The sequence below is a fragment of the Solanum pennellii genome, chromosome 3 (assembly GCF_001406875.1).
Source record: "Solanum pennellii chromosome 3, SPENNV200".
Classification (NCBI taxonomy): Eukaryota; Viridiplantae; Streptophyta; class Magnoliopsida; order Solanales; family Solanaceae; genus Solanum; species Solanum pennellii.
In genome coordinates, this window is record NC_028639.1 from 67,733,353 (window position 1) to 67,752,331 (window position 18,979).

The following is an 18,979-nucleotide window of genomic DNA, read 5'->3' on the forward strand; positions in this document are numbered from 1 at the left end:
AGAAAGATACACTATATTTCTAAGTTTTTAAAGCTAAATATTAGTACAACTCTATATGATATTTTAGAACTTTGTGTTAATTTACTTAAATCTCTATATTTATCAAATAAAAATTTTGAAAACAACAAAGGTACTATGTTGCATCAAATGACTAATATCCTACTTACTTAAAAGAACTTTTCCAAATTATATAATAAGACCTGTGATACTGACTTTTAATTTATCTAGATCGTTATAAACTATAAACATGTACAAGTGAAAACAAAAAAATCACCATGGCTCCAAGCATCCATTAAAGTGAATTCGACTTACCTTTTTGTTAATAAAGCAATCATATGGTCTGTTTGTTCTTGCATGGGGAAAATTTTTTTAGTCACGTCTCATTATGTGTCAAAAAATTCTCAATAGAACCTTAGTAGAGTAGGAACAGATTAAGAATGAAAAGATTGAGGAACCGAAAAATTATCTGAAAAACTATCTCATTCCCAAATATGAACAGAAGACTATATGTTTAAGGAAATATTAGCTCACAATAAGACTGTGCGTAGAAAATATTGGTTGGATCAATTTCAGATACACGGCAGTATTTGTGATAATGTATTTCCCACTTATCATCATTTAGATATATTACATTGTAGCATGGTAATGTATATATTATCTATTCAAATCACGTTTAAGTTCTTAACTTATTTTAAGTCATTTTTATATTTGTTAAACACTTTCATAAGTCAAAAACCGACTTAAAAATTGATTTGACCACGTAGCCATCATATAGGCGCTACAACACAATACTTAACTGTACAAGAAGAAATATGTACCCAAAATTAGATGATAACGAAAAGTAAACATGACCCTTTTCTAAGAGTTTAAGGGCAAATATGACCCTCTTTCAAAAGTAATTTTAAATTATAACACTTCTAATTAAAGTCATTGATGTTGAAATTAATTTGAAGTACGTAATGATAAGGGCAAAATAGGTATATAATATCAGTTCCTCTATTTAGAAATGACCTCCTTTCCTCTTTAGTGTGTTTCAAAAAGAATGACCTTTTTTTTGTTTTGGTAATATTTTAATTTCAGTTTTCCACGTGGCATGTTTAAGGCCACAAGATCAAAGGGTAATTTTGTACATTTAATCAAACTTTAATTTAAAACCACAATATATAAAAATCTTTCTTTATACTCTTAAACTTCATATCAAATCAAATCATCTCATTCCTTGTGAAACGGAGGGAGTAAATTATTTCTTAGTTATTGAAATCTCGGAACCAGCTTGATTTTTATTTGTCGAAGATTAACATGACCAGGTGTTGACAAACTCAAAAGTTCTTATATTGGATTCACTTGATGGTTATTCGAACCTTATATGACATGAATCTTTTTAAGCATTTTGGTTCCGTGTCTTACAAAGCAGGAGATTTGCATCTCTATACTCTTTTTAACTCTTCGTATGCAGTTAAAAACGATTTAAATTTTTGAATACGTTCTTGTTAAGACATTCATGGAGCTAGTTCTTTGGAAATCTACTATGAAATGAACTTTTGTATTGCCCTTTCTGATAAGATTGATGCTTGACGGAACACTATGTGTGCTTCTGAATTCTGATGACTTCATATTCTATTTATTATACACATGATATGATTGAAGAACATTATGTCAATCAAACTGCGATTTGCCTACTCTCTATGTTCTGCACCACTTGTAAGTGTATAAGCACACTATGATGCGCTGTAAATTTCATTAGCTACTACAAATCATTGCGCAGTACATTAAAGCTCTGTTTTAGAAGCCAAATGACATAAGCTTCCAACTCGCTTTCAGTCTCTTCACTTCACCATCTCATTGCTTCAGACTCCATTAAACTCGATCCCTCTAGTTACCTGATATGGAGGACTCAAATATTGCAACTAATACAAGTCACAAGACTAGCCTATCTCGTTCACGATGAAGCAAAAGCAGTTGCCACTTCTACCAGTGGCAAATCCAGTGATACAAGGTAGTAACAGTGATGATAGGGAGGCCGGAATTAAGCAAAGCATAAAATAAAAACATTGGCTTTCTCAATTGAATTGAAGCAAAGTATAGAATAAGAACATTGCCTTTCTCAAGAAGAAATATAGGTTTTGTGTGTTACAGGGTAAAATAACAGAACAAAAACTTGCAGGATCTTGCAAGAAAAGCTATCTGAATATGCTCCTAATAAAATAAACAACATAACACCATTCAGGCTTAATTTTCTTGTCCATCTTCTTATTTCTGGCAATTATATATATCTGTACGATTTCAATTGCAACAGAATACATCAATAACATTATTTCACAAGTTCATCCAACAAGTCTAATTAATGGCACATTACGGGGATCACAGAAGAGGGACTAATTTGACAACTTCAGTCAATCCAGTATACGAAGATATTGAACCTTCATCCGGTTGGATAGAGGATGCGGAAAATCATTACCTTTTCATTGATCTTCCTGGTATTCATACTTCATTATTTCCTCGTTTTTGCTTTTCCAAAAAAAAGATCTGCTTTTCAGTTATCATTTCGATTGTAATTTACAAATATTCGAGTCAGAGTAATGTGTTCTAGCATAAATTTGTCATTCAATCGTTAACATTATATGCAGTGATTGAACTCAACAATTATGAGGTTAATTCATTTTATGTTTATCTTGCTCTTTTAATTTGATAAAAGGATTCAAAAGGGAGGAGGTGAAGCTTCAAGTTGACACATTTGACAATATAAAGGTAAGTGGAGAAAGGAAGGTAGGCGAGTATAAATTTATTCGCTTTCAAAAATCAACGAAAGCACCTGAAAAATCGAAATCTGAGGATACCAGTGCAAGGATTGAAGACGGCATTCTGTTTGTGATCATCCCAAAAGAATTACCAGAAAACAGTGAACGCGACGAGGCAGCAATTGCTAGCTCTGGTCATGAAGAGAATCAACAAGAGGAAATTGAAAGTTCGAAAGGTCATGATACAGAGGAAAAAGAAAATGATAAACAGGGACCGAATGGGGACGAAGAATTTCATGATGCAAAAATGGCGAAAAAATGGCACGAGGTTTATCCAGTGGCAGCAGGAAAAGAAATTCTGAAGAAGAACAAAACGATTGTAATTACAGCATTGCTAGCATTTTCTTTGGGGGTTTACGTTTCTCAAAAATTGCAGTCCAAGTAAAATCGATTAAGCTTCGTGATTAGTCATTCTCTAGTAATCCAATTACTTATGTACATAACATACTAAACGTGCAATGAACATACAAATAAGTTTGTTGTTCAAAACTATCATTTAATTTTGCAAAATGATTTCATAAAATTGCATTTCGAAAATGTAGTGCACTTTACAAAAGTTAACCAGATATATTGGCATAACAGCTTTATAGGACAAAGCATAAATATCCAAGTCAATTGGAGGTAACTAGGGACTTATTTGATTCTGATTGTAACAAGAGAAAAATACACTAGAATAAGCATAAGTTCAAAGTTGAATTTTATCTTAAAGGGACCTGATTCCTCATGAAATCTATCCACCAAAACAGAAAAGGCACAAACTGGTTATACTTATTACTTTATCCCGATTCGTTGAAGGAAAAGTTATTAGGAAAGTAAACAACGTCTCATATATCAGTTAAAAAAAATTATACATATTATTATGGAAAATCATGTAGACTTGATCTGAAACGGATAATATTACACCATGTTAAAAATATCTTTAAAGCTATAAAGGGGACAGAATCCCCATTTTTGTATAATGTGAACATAATGTAATATGTGTGTAATCCCCATAAGCATGTTCTTATTTATTACTTTTCAAGAGACAACTTAGGAGCACTAATTCTGGAAGTTTTGTTGGTTAATTCCAACATTATGGTGAAATTAGGGCAATTTTCTAAACTTTAGTCTAGTTAAACACAACTATTACAGGTATATTTTTTAATACATAGTAGTATATGGTGGAAACATTACTCATAAAGTGGGATGAAATTCGAAGTTTGAGGATATAATTAGTGGAACTCAAAATTAACTTTTCTAAGCTATAAAATAGGCTAAGGACATCATAGAGCAACGTCCTTGTTTTATATTATATATATGGCTCATATAACTATGTAATTTTGGATATAAAATTTGTATTTGTTTATGACATTTAATCACAACTTTGACTTCAATTTGAAATATTAATTTCAAATACTAAATTCACCTAAGAGATAGGATTTCAATTTTCATGTTTGTGATTTTGATTTTCTTAAAACTCTATTCATAAGTTTTGTATTTTGAAAAAAGAAAAAATAATGAAATTTTAAGTTTTTAAAAAAGACTCATGCTTGATCTAAATAGATTGTTTGTATAATGTGTAAGGATTATGTTAAAAGAATAATTAGTTATTACTATTGTTGATTTTTTAAATGAGTGGTTAGTTGTAAAATTAGGAAAATTTGAAAGTTTGTAATAACAAAAAATTATTTATAAAAGACACATACAAATATGTGTTTATTAATATTATTACCATGATTTAAAATATACATTTTGCTACCTTGTTTCATTTCGTAAGGTTGTATAAAAATTGGTGAAGTTTTGTTTTCAATTATATATTGAGTGTTCATGTTTACAGAAAAAAGGAAAACATGTGAAATTCAAATTACATGTTGATTTTAAAACTTTAATCGTGAAATCAACTTCAACTCAAATCACTAATTCCAAATTTATGTCCATACTCCAAAGGCCTACTATGTATGTTTTATGTTCCATCATATTTACGTTAATGGGGTAACACATTCTCTCTCAAGTAGAGTAGTTCATGGTTATGGTTAACAATCAATTCAAATTGCAATCTGAACCAAACAGATTAAATTATTGATATTTGGTTTAATTTGGTTAGGTTTGATTTTTAAATTTTGAAAATTGATACTATTTGGTTTGGTTTTGGTTTTACTAAAAAACAACCACAAAAATAGTCAAACTGAACCGATAAATTAGATATATAAATTTTATATTATTTATATATTATTCATAAATAAACTAAAAATATTTTGTTAAATTTTAATTAACTTAAGTCTTTAACTTTATCATTTTCTCAAGCTCAACACTTTAGCCAAGTATAACAATCTCAGATCCAAGTCTATCAAAATCCATTTTAGTTTTTACATACCGCACTTCACATAAAATAGTCACATACTCTAATATTGCTTAATTGCTTGACTGAACCGGCATTGGTTTTCTGTAGATTGTTCATGTAATTGGTGTTTGTATCTATCAAGATACGTACGTACTCAAAACAATTATTACTTTCAAAACGAATAAACCAGAAAAACTGAACCAAACCAACAATAATCAAACCGATGTTTATTTTTTTTCGTTTGATTTGATTTTAGAAATTTAGAAAATCGATTAGATTGATTTAGTTTTGATTTTAATCAGTAACCTAACCACGAACACCAAAAATAATTTTCTTTTTTTTTGTAATGTTCGTGCACATGTCAGCTTATATACAAAATATACATTTCCCTACTTATTTTATAATCACTTGAATTTTCTACAATTTTAACATAATTTTCTTTTTAATTTTATTAATATATGAAATATTAAAACTAAAATTCCATTAGGATTTACGCATACACCCCACACCTCCAAAACATACATATTATGTGTTAGTATTTAACTAATCTCAAATTAACTTTCGATACTTAACTAATCTCAATATAACAATTAAATTTATTATATCATAGCTAAATTTAATATAACTTGTAATCAAAGGAGTAATATAAATGAGAATTGAGACAATCTATTTGACAACTACATTTGTTTGACAAGAGGTGGTGAAGAAAAAGGGGTCCAGAAGAGAGAAAAAGTGGATTCTTTTTTTTTTATCACTTTTGTTTCAATTTTTTTGGTAAAAAGCAAGGCCGGCCCATCCAACCATTTTCTTGTTATTGATTGCATCACTCACCAGTTTAGTCATGGTCAAGCCTTCCACACTATCATTGGGAGAAAATATGTCTTCAAATTGTCAAAGGTTGATGGATTTATATTTACGTAATATCTAAACGTGATCATAAATTTAAATGTCTACTTATATACATTCAAAATTAAAGTACATGTAACTTGAATTTCAAGGCACAATTATATAGGTTCAAGTCATGTACCAATATTTAAGAAGAGGAAAATTGAAAGACAAATTCATCATTTTCGAGTTTAAGAATTTACAATTAACTCAAATAGTCGGCTATAGATGTATTCTTTTAGCTACCACTACAAAAGAATATATACCCTAGAAAGGATCTTAAAAAGTGAAATATTGAATGATAATAAAACATTTGGTAAGCAAAACGAGCTAATTAGATGTTGCTAAGCCCAACACCCTTTGACAAGAGAGTCATGACAAACACAATATTGACAGTAACATGAAGATATTGGAAGAGATATGATACAACCCTTATTCATTTTCTTTATCCCTTAATGTCAGATGACTTGTATATAAATATTTGAAATGATGCTCATCTGATTGTACCATCACTAAGTTCACTTTTTTCCCTTTTGCACCTATATACATGTCATGAGTTGCATTACAATTAGATTGATGGCTTATCATGAAGTATAAATACCAAATTAGGTCGAGCAGTAAATATACGATAAAGTCAAATCAAATTTAATATTAATTATATACATATAAAAAATAATTTTTAGTTATATATAAATAGGGTAACTAGATTTTTGTTTTGACTCCGCCTTTGCCTTTGATTATGACAGCAATTTGCCAAAATAGTTAGTTATTGGTTATGTATAAATAAATAATACAAGGGAGGATAACTTGAGATAAACTCCATGTCTACCTCACCTTAGCCCTCCACAAAGCATAAAGCTAATCTCTATTTTTTTAAAAACTAAACTTAATTAGTTTAATAATCCATAGTACTTTTTTATATAATTAAAATATATAATTATTGGATGTTTTTCTCATTTTAAATTATTATTATTAATTAAGAACAATAAAGGAGAGAAACCGAAAAGTGAATAAAAATTAAAATAAAGGAAACTTCACGAGAGAGATTGGAATATAATTCTTTATCTCTATTTTTTCAACCGTGGAGATCGCATCAACTACGGTATTTGCTGTCACTGTCGTACACCTCCATAAACATTCTTCGAAATTACCATTTTACCATCGCCAAACAAGAAAAAGGCCAAAAATTGAAAAAAAAAACCAAAACAAAAAAATTGGAAAGGAAAAGGGCAAATAACAGACAAAAGAAGCAGAAAAATTTTCAGAAAAAAACAAACATATCTCTTCCGTTTCTTTTTTTACTCTCGCGGCCCATCTTCACTGCCATTAATGGCTATTTCTACACTATGAAACAATGAATATGTCATCTGGGCCACCGCCGGAGCAGCAACCACAACAGCAAGAGCCGCCGTCAAGACCACCACAGTTGGTTCGTAAGCTTGTGGTGGAGATCCTTGATGCGAGGAATCTATTACCAAAGGATGGGCAAGGGAGCTCCAGTCCGTATGTTGTTGTGGATTTTGATGGACAGAAGAAGCGGACTTCGACTGTGTGCAGAAATCTTAACCCAGAATGGAACGAAGGTCTGGAATTCATCATTTCGGATCCCAGAACGATGGAGTTTGAGGAGCTAGATATTGAGGTTTTCAATGATAAGAAGTTGAGTAATGGGAATGCGAGGAAGAATCATTTTTTAGGGAGAGTGAAGTTGTATGGAAGCCAGTTTGCGAGGAGGGGAGAAGAGGGTTTGATATACTTCCCTTTGGAGAAAAAGAGTGTTTTTAGTTGGATTAGAGGTGAGCTGGGTTTGAAGATTTATTACTATGATGAAATGGTGCAGGAAGAGGAGCCGCCACCGCCGCAGCCCGAGCAACAGCAGCAGCAGCAGCCTCCTCCGCAGGAAGAAATGAAGAAGACCCCTGTTTTCGTCATGGAAGACCCCCGCCAGAGGATGCTTGAAATTCCTATGCCCATGGAGGTTGCCATGGAAGCGCAGGAACAATCTCCGCCCATTGTAACGATCGAGGAATCTCCTCCACCGATGAATATGCCGCCGGAACAGCAGCAGCAGTGTAGTCACCGGCATGAGGAGGGTCCACCAATGATGAGTGGTCCACCGATGATGAGTGCTCCTGTTCCGCCATCTGAGTATCCACCACAGGAGGTGAAGAGGATGCAGGCAGGGAGAGCTGGAGAAAGAGTGAGAGTTATGAGACGGCCAAACGGAGACTATTCACCTAGGGTGATATCCGGTAAAGTCGGCGGAGAGTCGGAAAGAATCTCGGCGTTCGACCTCGTTGAACCAATGCACTATCTATTTGTAAAAATCGTGAAAGCTAGAGGTCTTGCTCCGAGTGAAAGCCCATTCGTGAAGATCCGTACATCTAACCATTTTCTCCGATCGAAACCAGCCATTATCCGGCCTGGCGAACCGTTGTCGAATCCAGAGTGGCAGCAGGTTTTCTCCCTAGGCCACAACAAGCAAGAGTCTACCAATTCAACACTTGAAATTTCAGTTTGGGATAGCGCGTCGGATCATTTCCTTGGTGGAGTCTGTTTCGACCTCTCCGATGTGCCAGTCAGAGATCCACCGGATAGTCCTCTTGCTCCTCAGTGGTATCATCTCGAAGGTGGCGCCGATGATCAACACAAAGTTTCCGGTGACATTCAACTCTCCGTCTGGATTGGAACTCAAGCAGACGATGCATTTCCTGAATCATGCAGCTCAGACGCACCGTACGTGGCTCATACTCGGTCAAAAGTCTATCAATCTCCCAAGCTATGGTATCTTAGAATCACAGTGATTGAAGCTCAGGACCTTCATATAGCTCCAAATCTACCGCCGTTGACGGCGCCGGAGGTAAGAGTCAAAGCTCAGCTAGGGTTTCAATCCGTGAGAACTCGGAGAGGGTCCATGAATCATCACAGTTCAGCATTCCACTGGAGCGAAGATTTAATCTTCGTCGCCGGTGAGCCACTTGAAGATAGCCTCATCTTGCTTGTAGAGGATCGTACAACGAAGGATCCAGCTCTTCTAGGGCACATAATAATTCCTGTGAGCTCGATTGAGCAACGGCTCGATGAGCGACTCGTGCCAGCCAAGTGGTTCGGACTGGAAGGTGGACCAGGTGGGGCCTACTGCGGGAGGCTACACTTGAGGATGTGCTTAGAAGGAGGATATCACGTGCTTGATGAAGCAGCGCACGTGTGTAGTGATTTCAGGCCCACGGCTAAGCAGCTATGGAAGCCGGCTGTAGGTATTTTGGAGCTGGGTATTCTTGGAGCTCGCGGGTTGTTACCCTTGAAATCTAAGGGTCCGGGAAAAGGATCCACGGATGCCTACTGTGTTGCCAAATACGGGAAGAAATGGGTCCGGACTCGGACCATAACCGATACCTTTGACCCGCGTTGGAACGAACAGTACACGTGGCAAGTATACGATCCTTGTACAGTTCTTACAATTGGAGTATTCGACAATTGGCGTATGTTTGCTGATAGTGGTGATGATAAGCCTGATTACCGTATAGGAAAAGTACGTATACGAGTCTCTACATTGGAGAATAACAAAGTGTACACAAATTCCTATCCATTATTAGTTCTGTTGCGGTCTGGGTTGAAGAAAATGGGTGAAATTGAAGTTGCTATCCGTTTTGTTTGTCCATCACTGTTACCAGAAACATGTGCTGTTTATGGGCAGCCAGTGTTGCCAAAGATGCATTATCTACGCCCACTTGGGGTGGCTCAACAAGAGGCATTGAGAGGAGCAGCTATCAAAATGGTTGCAGCATGGTTAGCTCGATCCGAGCCACCTTTGGGTCCAGAGGTAGTTCGGTACATGTTGGATGCAGATTCTCACACATGGAGCATGAGGAAGAGTAAGGCCAACTGGTTTCGGATAGTAGCCGTGTTAGCTTGGGCTGTTGGATTAGCAAAATGGTTGGATGATATTAGAAGGTGGAGAAATCCAGTAACAACCATACTAGTCCATGTTCTCTACTTGGTGCTCGTTTGGTATCCAGATTTAATCGTCCCCACCGGATTTCTCTACGTCTTCTTAATCGGTGTATGGTATTATCGGTTCAGGCCTAAAATACCCGCGGGTATGGACACCCGAATCTCCCAATCAGAAACAGTAGACCCAGACGAACTGGACGAGGAGTTCGACACAATACCAAGTTCAAAACCACCCGAAATAATTCGGATGCGGTATGACAGGTTGAGAATATTAGCAGCAAGGGTCCAAACAGTTTTAGGTGATTTCGCAACCCAGGGAGAAAGGGCCCAAGCATTGGTAAGCTGGAGGGATCCAAGAGCGACGAAATTGTTCATAATGGTGTGCCTAATTATAACAATAGTGTTATATGCAGTGCCACCAAAAATGGTAGCAGTAGCCCTTGGATTCTACTTCCTGCGCCATCCAATGTTTAGGGACCCAATGCCACCAGCCACTTTGAATTTCTTTAGAAGACTTCCAAGTTTATCTGACCGTTTGATGTAGTGTACACAGTCACTACACTCTGCTGATCAAATAAAAAATTAGTCAACAATTCTTTTGAAAAATTGTGAAGAAAAGAAGAACTAGTGTGTGAAAAACTCCTTTTTTTTTCCACAATGGTTGAAAAGTGGGGGTTTTCATTACGAACATGGGAAGAAGTGAAAAGTGTAGGGTGAATGGGGCAAGTTGGGATGATTGACTTTTAACTGTTGGAATAAGTAAAAAAAAAAAGAGAGAAGAGGAGCCATGGGGGCGAGATTGAAGGGGGTGAGATTTTTGATAGGACAAGATTTATTTTTGATGTAATTTTGTCGTGAAAAGTATTGACATTGATTTCTATTCCACGAATATAAAATTGAAAGATAATGATATCTTTCTTTTACTGCATTGCAACCTTTAAGACTCAATTATGTTCCAACTTTGACAAGCCTTTTCTAACTCAACTTTTAATTGATACAAATGAGATATACAGATATATATATCAATATTTGATTGCATATAGTTATATGTCATTACTATTTTGTTATCGAGGTTGGGATAAGATCTATCTATGTAGCCCCTATACTCTTCAAGACTTCGAGCTTATGCTTGAGTATGTTATTGTTGCTTTTATGTCATGACCATTAGGTGCCATTGTACACGGTAGTCAAGGCAACTTGATAAGTATCAATAAGTCATTTTAGGTGGCATTTGTTTGAAGAACAGGTGAAAGAATGAGAAACTTTTTTTAGTTACAAAGACTCATAAAACTGATTAATGTTTGGGAGAAAAAGGGAAAAAACTGAGAGTTGTGTCATTATGTGGTATCCTTTGAGAATTGAAACCAAAAGGATTTATAGAAATCCTTTTGTCTTATTAATCTTCTATATAATCAACAATTAACTTTAAATTTGATTTCTAAATTAGTAGTATTAATGCTCGTTTCAATTTATGTGACACCGTTTGATTTGACATAAAATTATTTAAAAAATTGGTAGTCTAAAACAAACCTTATAGTTGTTATAACCCATCTTTCTTCTTAGGGATAAAAGAAGAATTTAAAAGTTGAATTATTTCTAATTATATAAAGACGATATTCTATTTTAGACAGATCAAAAATGAAAATGTGCCCCTGGCCGAGGGTATCTTTCAATTTATCACATGATACAGAATTATAGCCTACATTAAGCCTACAGGGCGTTCGGATTAAATGTAGCATGATTTGTTGGTTATATGACTAGCCAATTCAAAAAATGCCTACACCATTCAATAATGTTTTTTCTTTTGTATCCATGCCAGAGAAATAATAGGGCCATGGATGGAGCTTCTCAAATCTTGTTGCCTTATATATTTTCAACACAAATTGACCATTGTTGAAACTATTTCAGCTGTGTTGATCCATCATCAAATAGAACTCGAGTGGCAAATTAAACTAGGAAAGGTAACAAATGCCAGAGTTGGATGATACAGGAAAACATGACGATTCAACGAAAACTAAAAATGAGGAAATTTATGATAAGAAGGAGAAAGAAGATAAGCATTCGGATGAAGACGATAAAGATGAGAAGGAAGATAAAGATAAGAAGAAGAAAAAGAAGGACAAAGACAAGGATGAAAAAGATAACAAGAAGAAGGATAAAAAAGAGAAGAATCCTAATGATGAAAAGGACTTAGAAAAACTCAAACTTAAAGTGGAGAAAATTGATGCTAAAATGCAGGATTTGGAAGACCAGAGAGAGGTTATTCTAGAGTTGTGTAATGAAGCTGGGAAAGTTGCAGCCAATGCAACTGTTGCTCGCCTTCAATTCGATCCCTTATCGAGCCACTTCACAAAGAAAAAGAAAAAAGCAAAGTGATGCTTCTCTGTTTTTGTAATTTTGTATGTAAATTACACATAGTGTCTATAGAACCCTGCCTAAAGCAGAGTGCATTTTTTAGATAACAAGATTGTAAAGAGGATCAGACAATGAATGAACAGATGATAGGAAAATAACTACTGTAAATCAATTGAATTACTTTCACATTGTTTACGTGCATGACAGTTTAACACTGATATTTCAAACACGATTGTGGTTTCCATCAGGGCTCCAGTTGTTTCCAGAACTTCGTATCCTGCAGTTCTCGTTTGGCTTGTTTGAAGAACAGATTATCCTAAATCTGCATTTCGAATGATAATTAAGTATTATACAGTGATTAACCGTATAAAGTTGAGTTATCTAGCAATACACCAGTTCGCAAAAAGGGAAAAATATTCTTCTGTATAACAATGCAACATTACCAAACAAGTGATTGTAGGTACCTATTAATGGATCTGTTGTTTACTCTTGTACTATATACTGAAGGGAAGCTTCCTAAGACGTGAAATTTCGATTTCATAAGGAAGTTTCATATTTGTCCTGTAATTACCTTGCTTGCAGATATCAACTTCAAGCATCATTTTAAAAAGCAATGATAAACTAACAGATCAGGACCTCACTCTTGGGGATTTAAAAAATAAAGATGAACAAGCAGCCAGGAATATATTCTGATATTGGCAAAAATGCTACAGGTACTTGCTGTCATTTATTTCAGCTCATCCAAATTCAAAATATTTGCTAATGAAAATTTTAAAAACTTTTGATTTCTGTCGCGTTTCAATGCTGGAGAATCTCTTAATTCGAATATTTATATGTTACTTGTTTTACATTAGATCTTCTGTATGGAGATTATATCAGAAAATCACCAATTCACAATTTGCTTGACTGGGGCTTATACTTCAAATGTCAAGGTATTTATTGTTATTACTTCCCTTCTTCGTTCCTCCTTATAGTCTGCTTTCTGAGAATTACTGTATGATCATTGTAGTTAATGACATTGTACCTGGATTAAGTTCACTAGTCAAGTTGAGTGTACCAGATCAGAGGTCTAATAAGGTTAGAATTTTTCTCTTCTTTCTATATATGAGAGTCTATTTTTCCTTTCTTATGCCTACATATGTACTGACTAACAGGTGGAGGTGCAGTACATGAATAATTATTTTGGAGTTGCAACAGGCATCAGTTTGGAAAAAACCCCACTGTTGAGTCTCTCTGGTGTTACAGGAATTGGATTTTTCAGTATTGGAGCTGAAATCGCTTTTGATACAGCAACGAAAACACTGGCAGAATGCGGTGGTGGTTTGAGCTTCGATACTGACATTCTCTCTGCTTCACTCACTCTGTAAATGTTCTCCAGCGTGATTCGATATTTCTTCTTTGAATGCCACATTTTACTCTTGCAAAAGTTGAGAATGCTCAATGTTCTGATGCAAAGTAAATTTGCAGGAGCAATAATGCTGATACCTTGAGAGCTCACTGTTACCGGCCGATTCTACCCTTAACAAGCACTGGGGTTGCAGCTGAGTTAACACATAGATTCATCAACAATCAGACGACTCTTGCACTGGGGGCTCAGCATTGCCTGTTTCCTTGCATGCTGATTAAAGCTCGAGTTACAAGTGATGGCAGTTTGGGTGCTCTTGTCCAGAACAATATTTTCTCAGCACTCTCTCTGAGTATCGGAGCAGAGATGAATGCCATGGATGCAGCGAATACTGCTAAACTGGGGCTTGCTCTAATTTTTAATCCCTGAGTTATAACAAAAATGGTAGTCTCTCTTAGAGTCGTATTATCCTCGACTATTTATGCATGCTAAGTCCATATCCATGGATTCAGAATTTGAAGTTTATCGGTTCCTGCAATAACATCAAGTTGATAACGCAATACAATTAGCTTCACAATCAAATATCTATAGATAATTTAGTACTCTGAACTTCTTATAAGCTGCATGTTTGAAGGCAGCTAACTCAAACCGTAAGTAAATGATTGAAACTACAGTGGAGACGATAATGCGATACCAGCAAGAAATGAAAATTTGTGAATCTTCTTCACTTGCTAGCAATCTAGCAATACACTAAAACAAATGCAGACCCCATGGAATGATCTGTACTCTTTCTGAGAGATATTCAACAACTAATCAAACGTTTGAAACAGCATCAGAAACAAAATCTGCTGAATTTTGAGGGACTAGCAACCAACATTGAATTAACATCTCCAATCAGCAAAACAAATCAATAAGGAATATGTGCACGAAGCTTTAGGTTGAATAGGCAAAGATTTACAATGCTGTAGAACAATCTTATAGAACCTGAAAATACTTTACACAATACTTTAAACATTCAAAACCTTACCAAACTGGTTATAAACATAGGTAGTCATAGGATTCACAATCTCTAACAAAATCACTTCACCACATATTTCCATGTTCTTAAGAAAGAAAAGACTAACTTGACAAAAACTTGCTTTGATATGAAATCCATTAACATTCATGAGCAACAAAGATTTAATGCCCAACAGAAGCCTGAAGAAGTCCATCACGAATCTGCTGTGCCACCTCTTTTACAGCACCAGGTCCATGGGGGATGAAGACAGCGGATGATTTGCTGGAAGCGCCAATTTCTTTCATGGTGTCAAAGTACTGGGTTACGAGGACCATGTCCATAACATCCTTTGCCGTAGTTCCAGGCACATTGATTGAAAATCCTAGCACACTGTCTCTCAGACCATCCACAATTGCTTGACGTTGTCGTGCAATACCTAATCCTGAGAGATACTTAGACTCGGCCTCTCCTTCAGCCCTCTTAATTTGCAAGATCTTCTCGGCCTCTGCCTTCTCATTAGCAGCCACCCTCAGCCGAGCAGCTGTAAAGTTGAAGATAGTTAGGACATGAAAATACCAAGGAAGCCCCAACAAGAGTATCAAAATTTTCAATTTGGCAACCAAAAATTCTCATATTTCCACCCCTCAATACTTTCAGTGTTTGTCTACTCTACACACCAAAATATTAAGTAGAAGAAAAAATAAACAGACTAGTCTTCAAGGTGCTTGGTAGCAACCAATGTAATTACAATTCCTAAAACTGCGACATTTTGCATCCATGTTTAAATATCTTTATCCACGAAAGATCATTATAATGGTAAATGGAAAATCCTTCAACTGGATTTTATATTCCGTTTCTACTAAAACAGTAAGAATGTAAGGCAAGGCTGAATCAGAGTAAAAAAAATTGTTTATACCAGCATTGATTTCATTCATAGCTCTCTTCACATGCTCATCTGGTACTATATCAACGATAAGTGTCTGAACAATTTCATATCCATAAGCTGACATAGCCTGTAAAAGAGCAAGAACCCATTTTTATGGATCAAATTAATGAATAAGATTGAAAAATCATCAAGAATCCACTTACTTTCTCAAGTTCCTCCTCAACAGCCTTGGCAATTTCATTTTTTTGCTCAAAGACATCATCAAGAATGAGTTTAGGAACACTAGCTCTTATGACTGACGAAATAAAGAACAGACAAGTCAAAATCTTTCATATCTTATTAAAAATTGTTTCAAATGAGCAATCATTAGTGCAGGGAATAAAGCGAATTCGTTACTGACCATCAAAAACATATGCCTGAATCTGACCCTTAGTGTTACTTAGCTTGTAGAAAGCTTCATTTGCTTTGTCGGCAATGGCACGATACTGAATTGATGCGACAACATTGACAAATACGTTATCCTGAATATCATAGCAATGAACGTATTAGCATAACTCATAATTTTGGACAAACTTACACCTACTAAGTTTATGCTATAATTAAATAGTATATGATGCTACCTCATATATTTCAAGCCAAACTAATTCAGAGAGAGGAGTTAAAAAAGTAGACCTTCGTCTTGGTTTCACAGCGCACATCTAGTTGTTGCACCCTGAGGGAGAGATGACCAGCCAACTGGCTTCCGAGGAACCAAGGCACACAGTGGCACCCTGGCTCAAGCACATCCTGATACTTGCCAAACTGCTCCTTAATTGCAACAGTGGATTGATCAACTTGAACACAACAGAACAAATTGCCCATATTCTGGAAACACAGCATAAAAAACAGATATTAAAAGTGTTTAATCAAGAAGATATCAACATTTGACCCACTAAACCAGCTCAAATAACATCAGAATCAATTGGATCAAGTATAACACTAACTAACCAGCAATTAAGGGAAGTTTCAGATTCCAGTAGAAAAGTTTAACCTTCCAGAAATTTGTCAAACACAAAATTAGACAAAAGATACACCAGTTTACAGATTCCACTTGAATACCCAAGATCAGAATTAAAAAGGAGCAATTTATAGGGTTTCTTCCCTGTTTTTTCTTTCCCTAAGATAACATGTCATAAAGGAGGACAACCTTTAGGAAAGAAGGCCCTTTTTTCTGGTTTATCAAAAAAAACCTCTCTATTAGCGCATGTAGAGTTAAGGTAAGGCCTAAATACACTCACCCTCCCAGGCCCCAATTGTGAGGATATCCGCGATATGTTACAACCTATCTACCCTCGAAGATAGCGTTAAGCTAAAGTCTGCATACACCCACCCTCCCAGACCCCACTAGTGAGAACAAATATTTGGGGTATGTTATCATAGAAGGTTTCTTTCAAGAAGTTCACAAACAAGAACCTTATAATCTCTTGATAAACCCAAACCAAAATACCAAAAAACTTAACTTTATCACTGATATGCCAGCAGAACTTAAAGCCACGTCCCACTAATCGACATTAAAGTTTCATTTTCCCCGTTAATTCTCAAAAAAGAGTTAAGAAAATTTAACCTCGTCAAAACCCAAGAACAGTCGCTTTCAAACCAAGAAACTCAAAAAACCCACAACAGTAGAGAAGTTAAATACCCTTTTCTTTATACAGTTTTTCTCACAAAATGACACAAAAAACGACAGAGAAAAAAAAAGGGGAAACAACAGAAAAAAAATAAAAATAACACCAAAATCAAGAAAATCATGAACTACGCATACAAATAAAAAGATTGCATTTTTTTTTAAATATTCAGGCAGAGGGATCGAGTGGGGTAAAAGGGGAGAAGAGACTTACGAATTATGAAACAAAATCAAGAACGGCAGAATAATAAGAATTCACAACTCAGCTTTGAGGTTATAGCCTGTATATATATATATTTGCGAAAGAAGATCCCAACTGGGCCAGAAAATGCGTGGAAATTCAGTTATTTCTTTTTTAGGTGAAGAATAAAAAAGGTTTTCTTTTAGATAACTATATATATTTCACTCCAAAGTATTAAGCCAACATTAATTTTATTCCTTTGAAGTATATCCATTGGAGGACGTGTTTAGGATTAATTTATTATTTATATTAATGATGGTAAATTTTTAAAAGAAAAAATAAATGACGGAGGTATATAATGATGTATTTTCTTTTTTAGTTTGTTTTAAACAGTAATTTTTTGATGTATTTTTTTTTTTAGTCTATTTGAAATAGTAATTTTCTTTTCTCTTTTGATAAAATTTTAATTTCACTTTTTCACGGTATATATTTCGCATCAAAAAATAAAATAACATTTTAATACATTTGAAAAATCTTTTTTATTTTCTTAAAATTTCGTACATGCCCAGAATTTTCATCGAAGGGTTTAAAAAATAAAAATATAAATATATAAACAAGTCTTTAAAGTATGAAAAAACACTAAAAAAACAGAAAGTAAAAAAAACACTAAAACATGAAAAAAATGTTAGAAAAAAAACACTCAGAAAAATGAAAAACAAAACTGAAAATTAATAAAAAAACAAAAAAAAAACACTCTGACTGGATTGAACCCCAAGTGACACATTTTAATTTCAACACAACTTGTTACTGTACTTTAACTTAATTAGAGAGTTCAAAATATATATATTTATAAAAATATTATTTTATATAAATGGTATTATTTTTTCGAGGGGAGCTGCCCCGGCCGTGAAAATTATCATTAGCTGTTGAAAATTTTGAAATCCGAATGAATATTTTGCATCTTTCTTACACTTTACTACTTGGTTTTGAGTTTAATTAAGCATAAGAAAATATTCTATGCTACCAGCTTAATCGAAATGACATTAAAAAATGATCTCCATTGTTATTAGATAGATATTTCTTTTAATATTAGTGAAGTAATAAAGTGAATTTCCTTTTCTCCATTATTTTTTTCTTTAATTGGATGAAAAATTGTGTAGCACGTCTTAGCAATGGATAAAGACTTTTTTATGCTACAATTTTGCAAAAAAATAATAAAAGTGGTCATCAAACTTGCTATTCTACATGTCTACATATTAATAGGAATTTGATTGATGCATAAAATGGTATTGACTTTAGATGAACACGAAGACTTCAAAAGTTTCCACGATGCATCGTGCATCTTACTATACCTTTAAAGTATTTTTCTATAAAATGGAAAAAATAATTTTAAAGTGTAAACAGAGTCTACATATTAATTGTTTTGCCAATTATATTATGGCTATGAAATTCTTTGCGGCTGTCACCATAATATCCACGCAATTGCAACGTACATAAAACTTAGATCCTATCTTATATGAGTTATATTTATAAAAAAAAAATTATTTCAGTGGTTCAATTTAGAAAATTCAAAAAACAATCTGCTTTTTATATTT

The 18,979-nt window shown here is 34.5% G+C and overlaps 5 protein-coding genes across 6 annotated transcripts; 4 read left to right on the top strand and 1 right to left on the bottom strand.

Annotated features, from left to right (window-relative positions):
* The first annotated feature begins 1,668 nt into the window (after positions 1-1,668).
* LOC107013765 (22.0 kDa heat shock protein-like) lies at positions 1,669-3,379 on the top strand. The gene is made up of 2 exons (XM_015213643.2): positions 1,669-2,477; positions 2,696-3,379. Exons 1-2 carry the CDS (start codon positions 2,345-2,347, stop codon positions 3,181-3,183), a joined length of 621 nt encoding a protein of 206 aa, XP_015069129.1. The 5' UTR covers positions 1,669-2,344; the 3' UTR covers positions 3,184-3,379.
* Positions 3,380-7,187: 3,808 nt separating this feature from the next.
* On the top strand, positions 7,188-10,891 carry LOC107014994 (protein QUIRKY). The gene has a single exon (XM_015215138.2). The coding sequence runs from the start codon at positions 7,358-7,360 to the stop codon at positions 10,499-10,501; it is 3,144 nt and encodes a 1,047-aa protein (XP_015070624.1). The 5' UTR covers positions 7,188-7,357; the 3' UTR covers positions 10,502-10,891.
* A 1,034-nt stretch (positions 10,892-11,925) lies between these two features.
* Positions 11,926-12,333, top strand: LOC107013609 (protein PXR1). Its single transcript, XM_015213480.1, has one exon. It carries the CDS (start codon positions 11,926-11,928, stop codon positions 12,331-12,333), a length of 408 nt encoding a protein of 135 aa, XP_015068966.1.
* A 546-nt stretch (positions 12,334-12,879) lies between these two features.
* LOC107014989 (mitochondrial outer membrane protein porin of 36 kDa-like) lies at positions 12,880-14,239 on the top strand. Its single transcript, XM_015215132.2, has 5 exons — positions 12,880-13,025; positions 13,167-13,244; positions 13,322-13,389; positions 13,467-13,675; positions 13,780-14,239. The coding sequence occupies exons 1-5, from the start codon at positions 12,977-12,979 to the stop codon at positions 14,084-14,086; spliced, it is 711 nt and encodes a 236-aa protein (XP_015070618.1). The 5' UTR covers positions 12,880-12,976; the 3' UTR covers positions 14,087-14,239.
* A 312-nt stretch (positions 14,240-14,551) lies between these two features.
* Positions 14,552-17,574, bottom strand: LOC107014987 (hypersensitive-induced reaction 1 protein). 2 transcript variants are annotated; one of them, XM_015215128.2, is made up of 6 exons: positions 17,418-17,574; positions 16,213-16,404; positions 15,941-16,061; positions 15,744-15,835; positions 15,571-15,667; positions 14,552-15,195 (listed from the first exon to the last, which is right to left on the bottom strand). In XM_015215128.2, the coding sequence occupies exons 2-6, from the start codon at positions 16,399-16,401 to the stop codon at positions 14,837-14,839; spliced, it is 858 nt and encodes a 285-aa protein (XP_015070614.1). In that variant the 5' UTR covers positions 16,402-16,404; positions 17,418-17,574; the 3' UTR covers positions 14,552-14,836. The 2 variants fall into 2 exon arrangements, with proteins under 2 accessions (XP_015070614.1, XP_015070616.1); XM_015215130.2 differs by lacking the exon at positions 17,418-17,574 and adding an exon at positions 16,528-16,877.
* Positions 17,575-18,979: the final 1,405 nt, after the last annotated feature.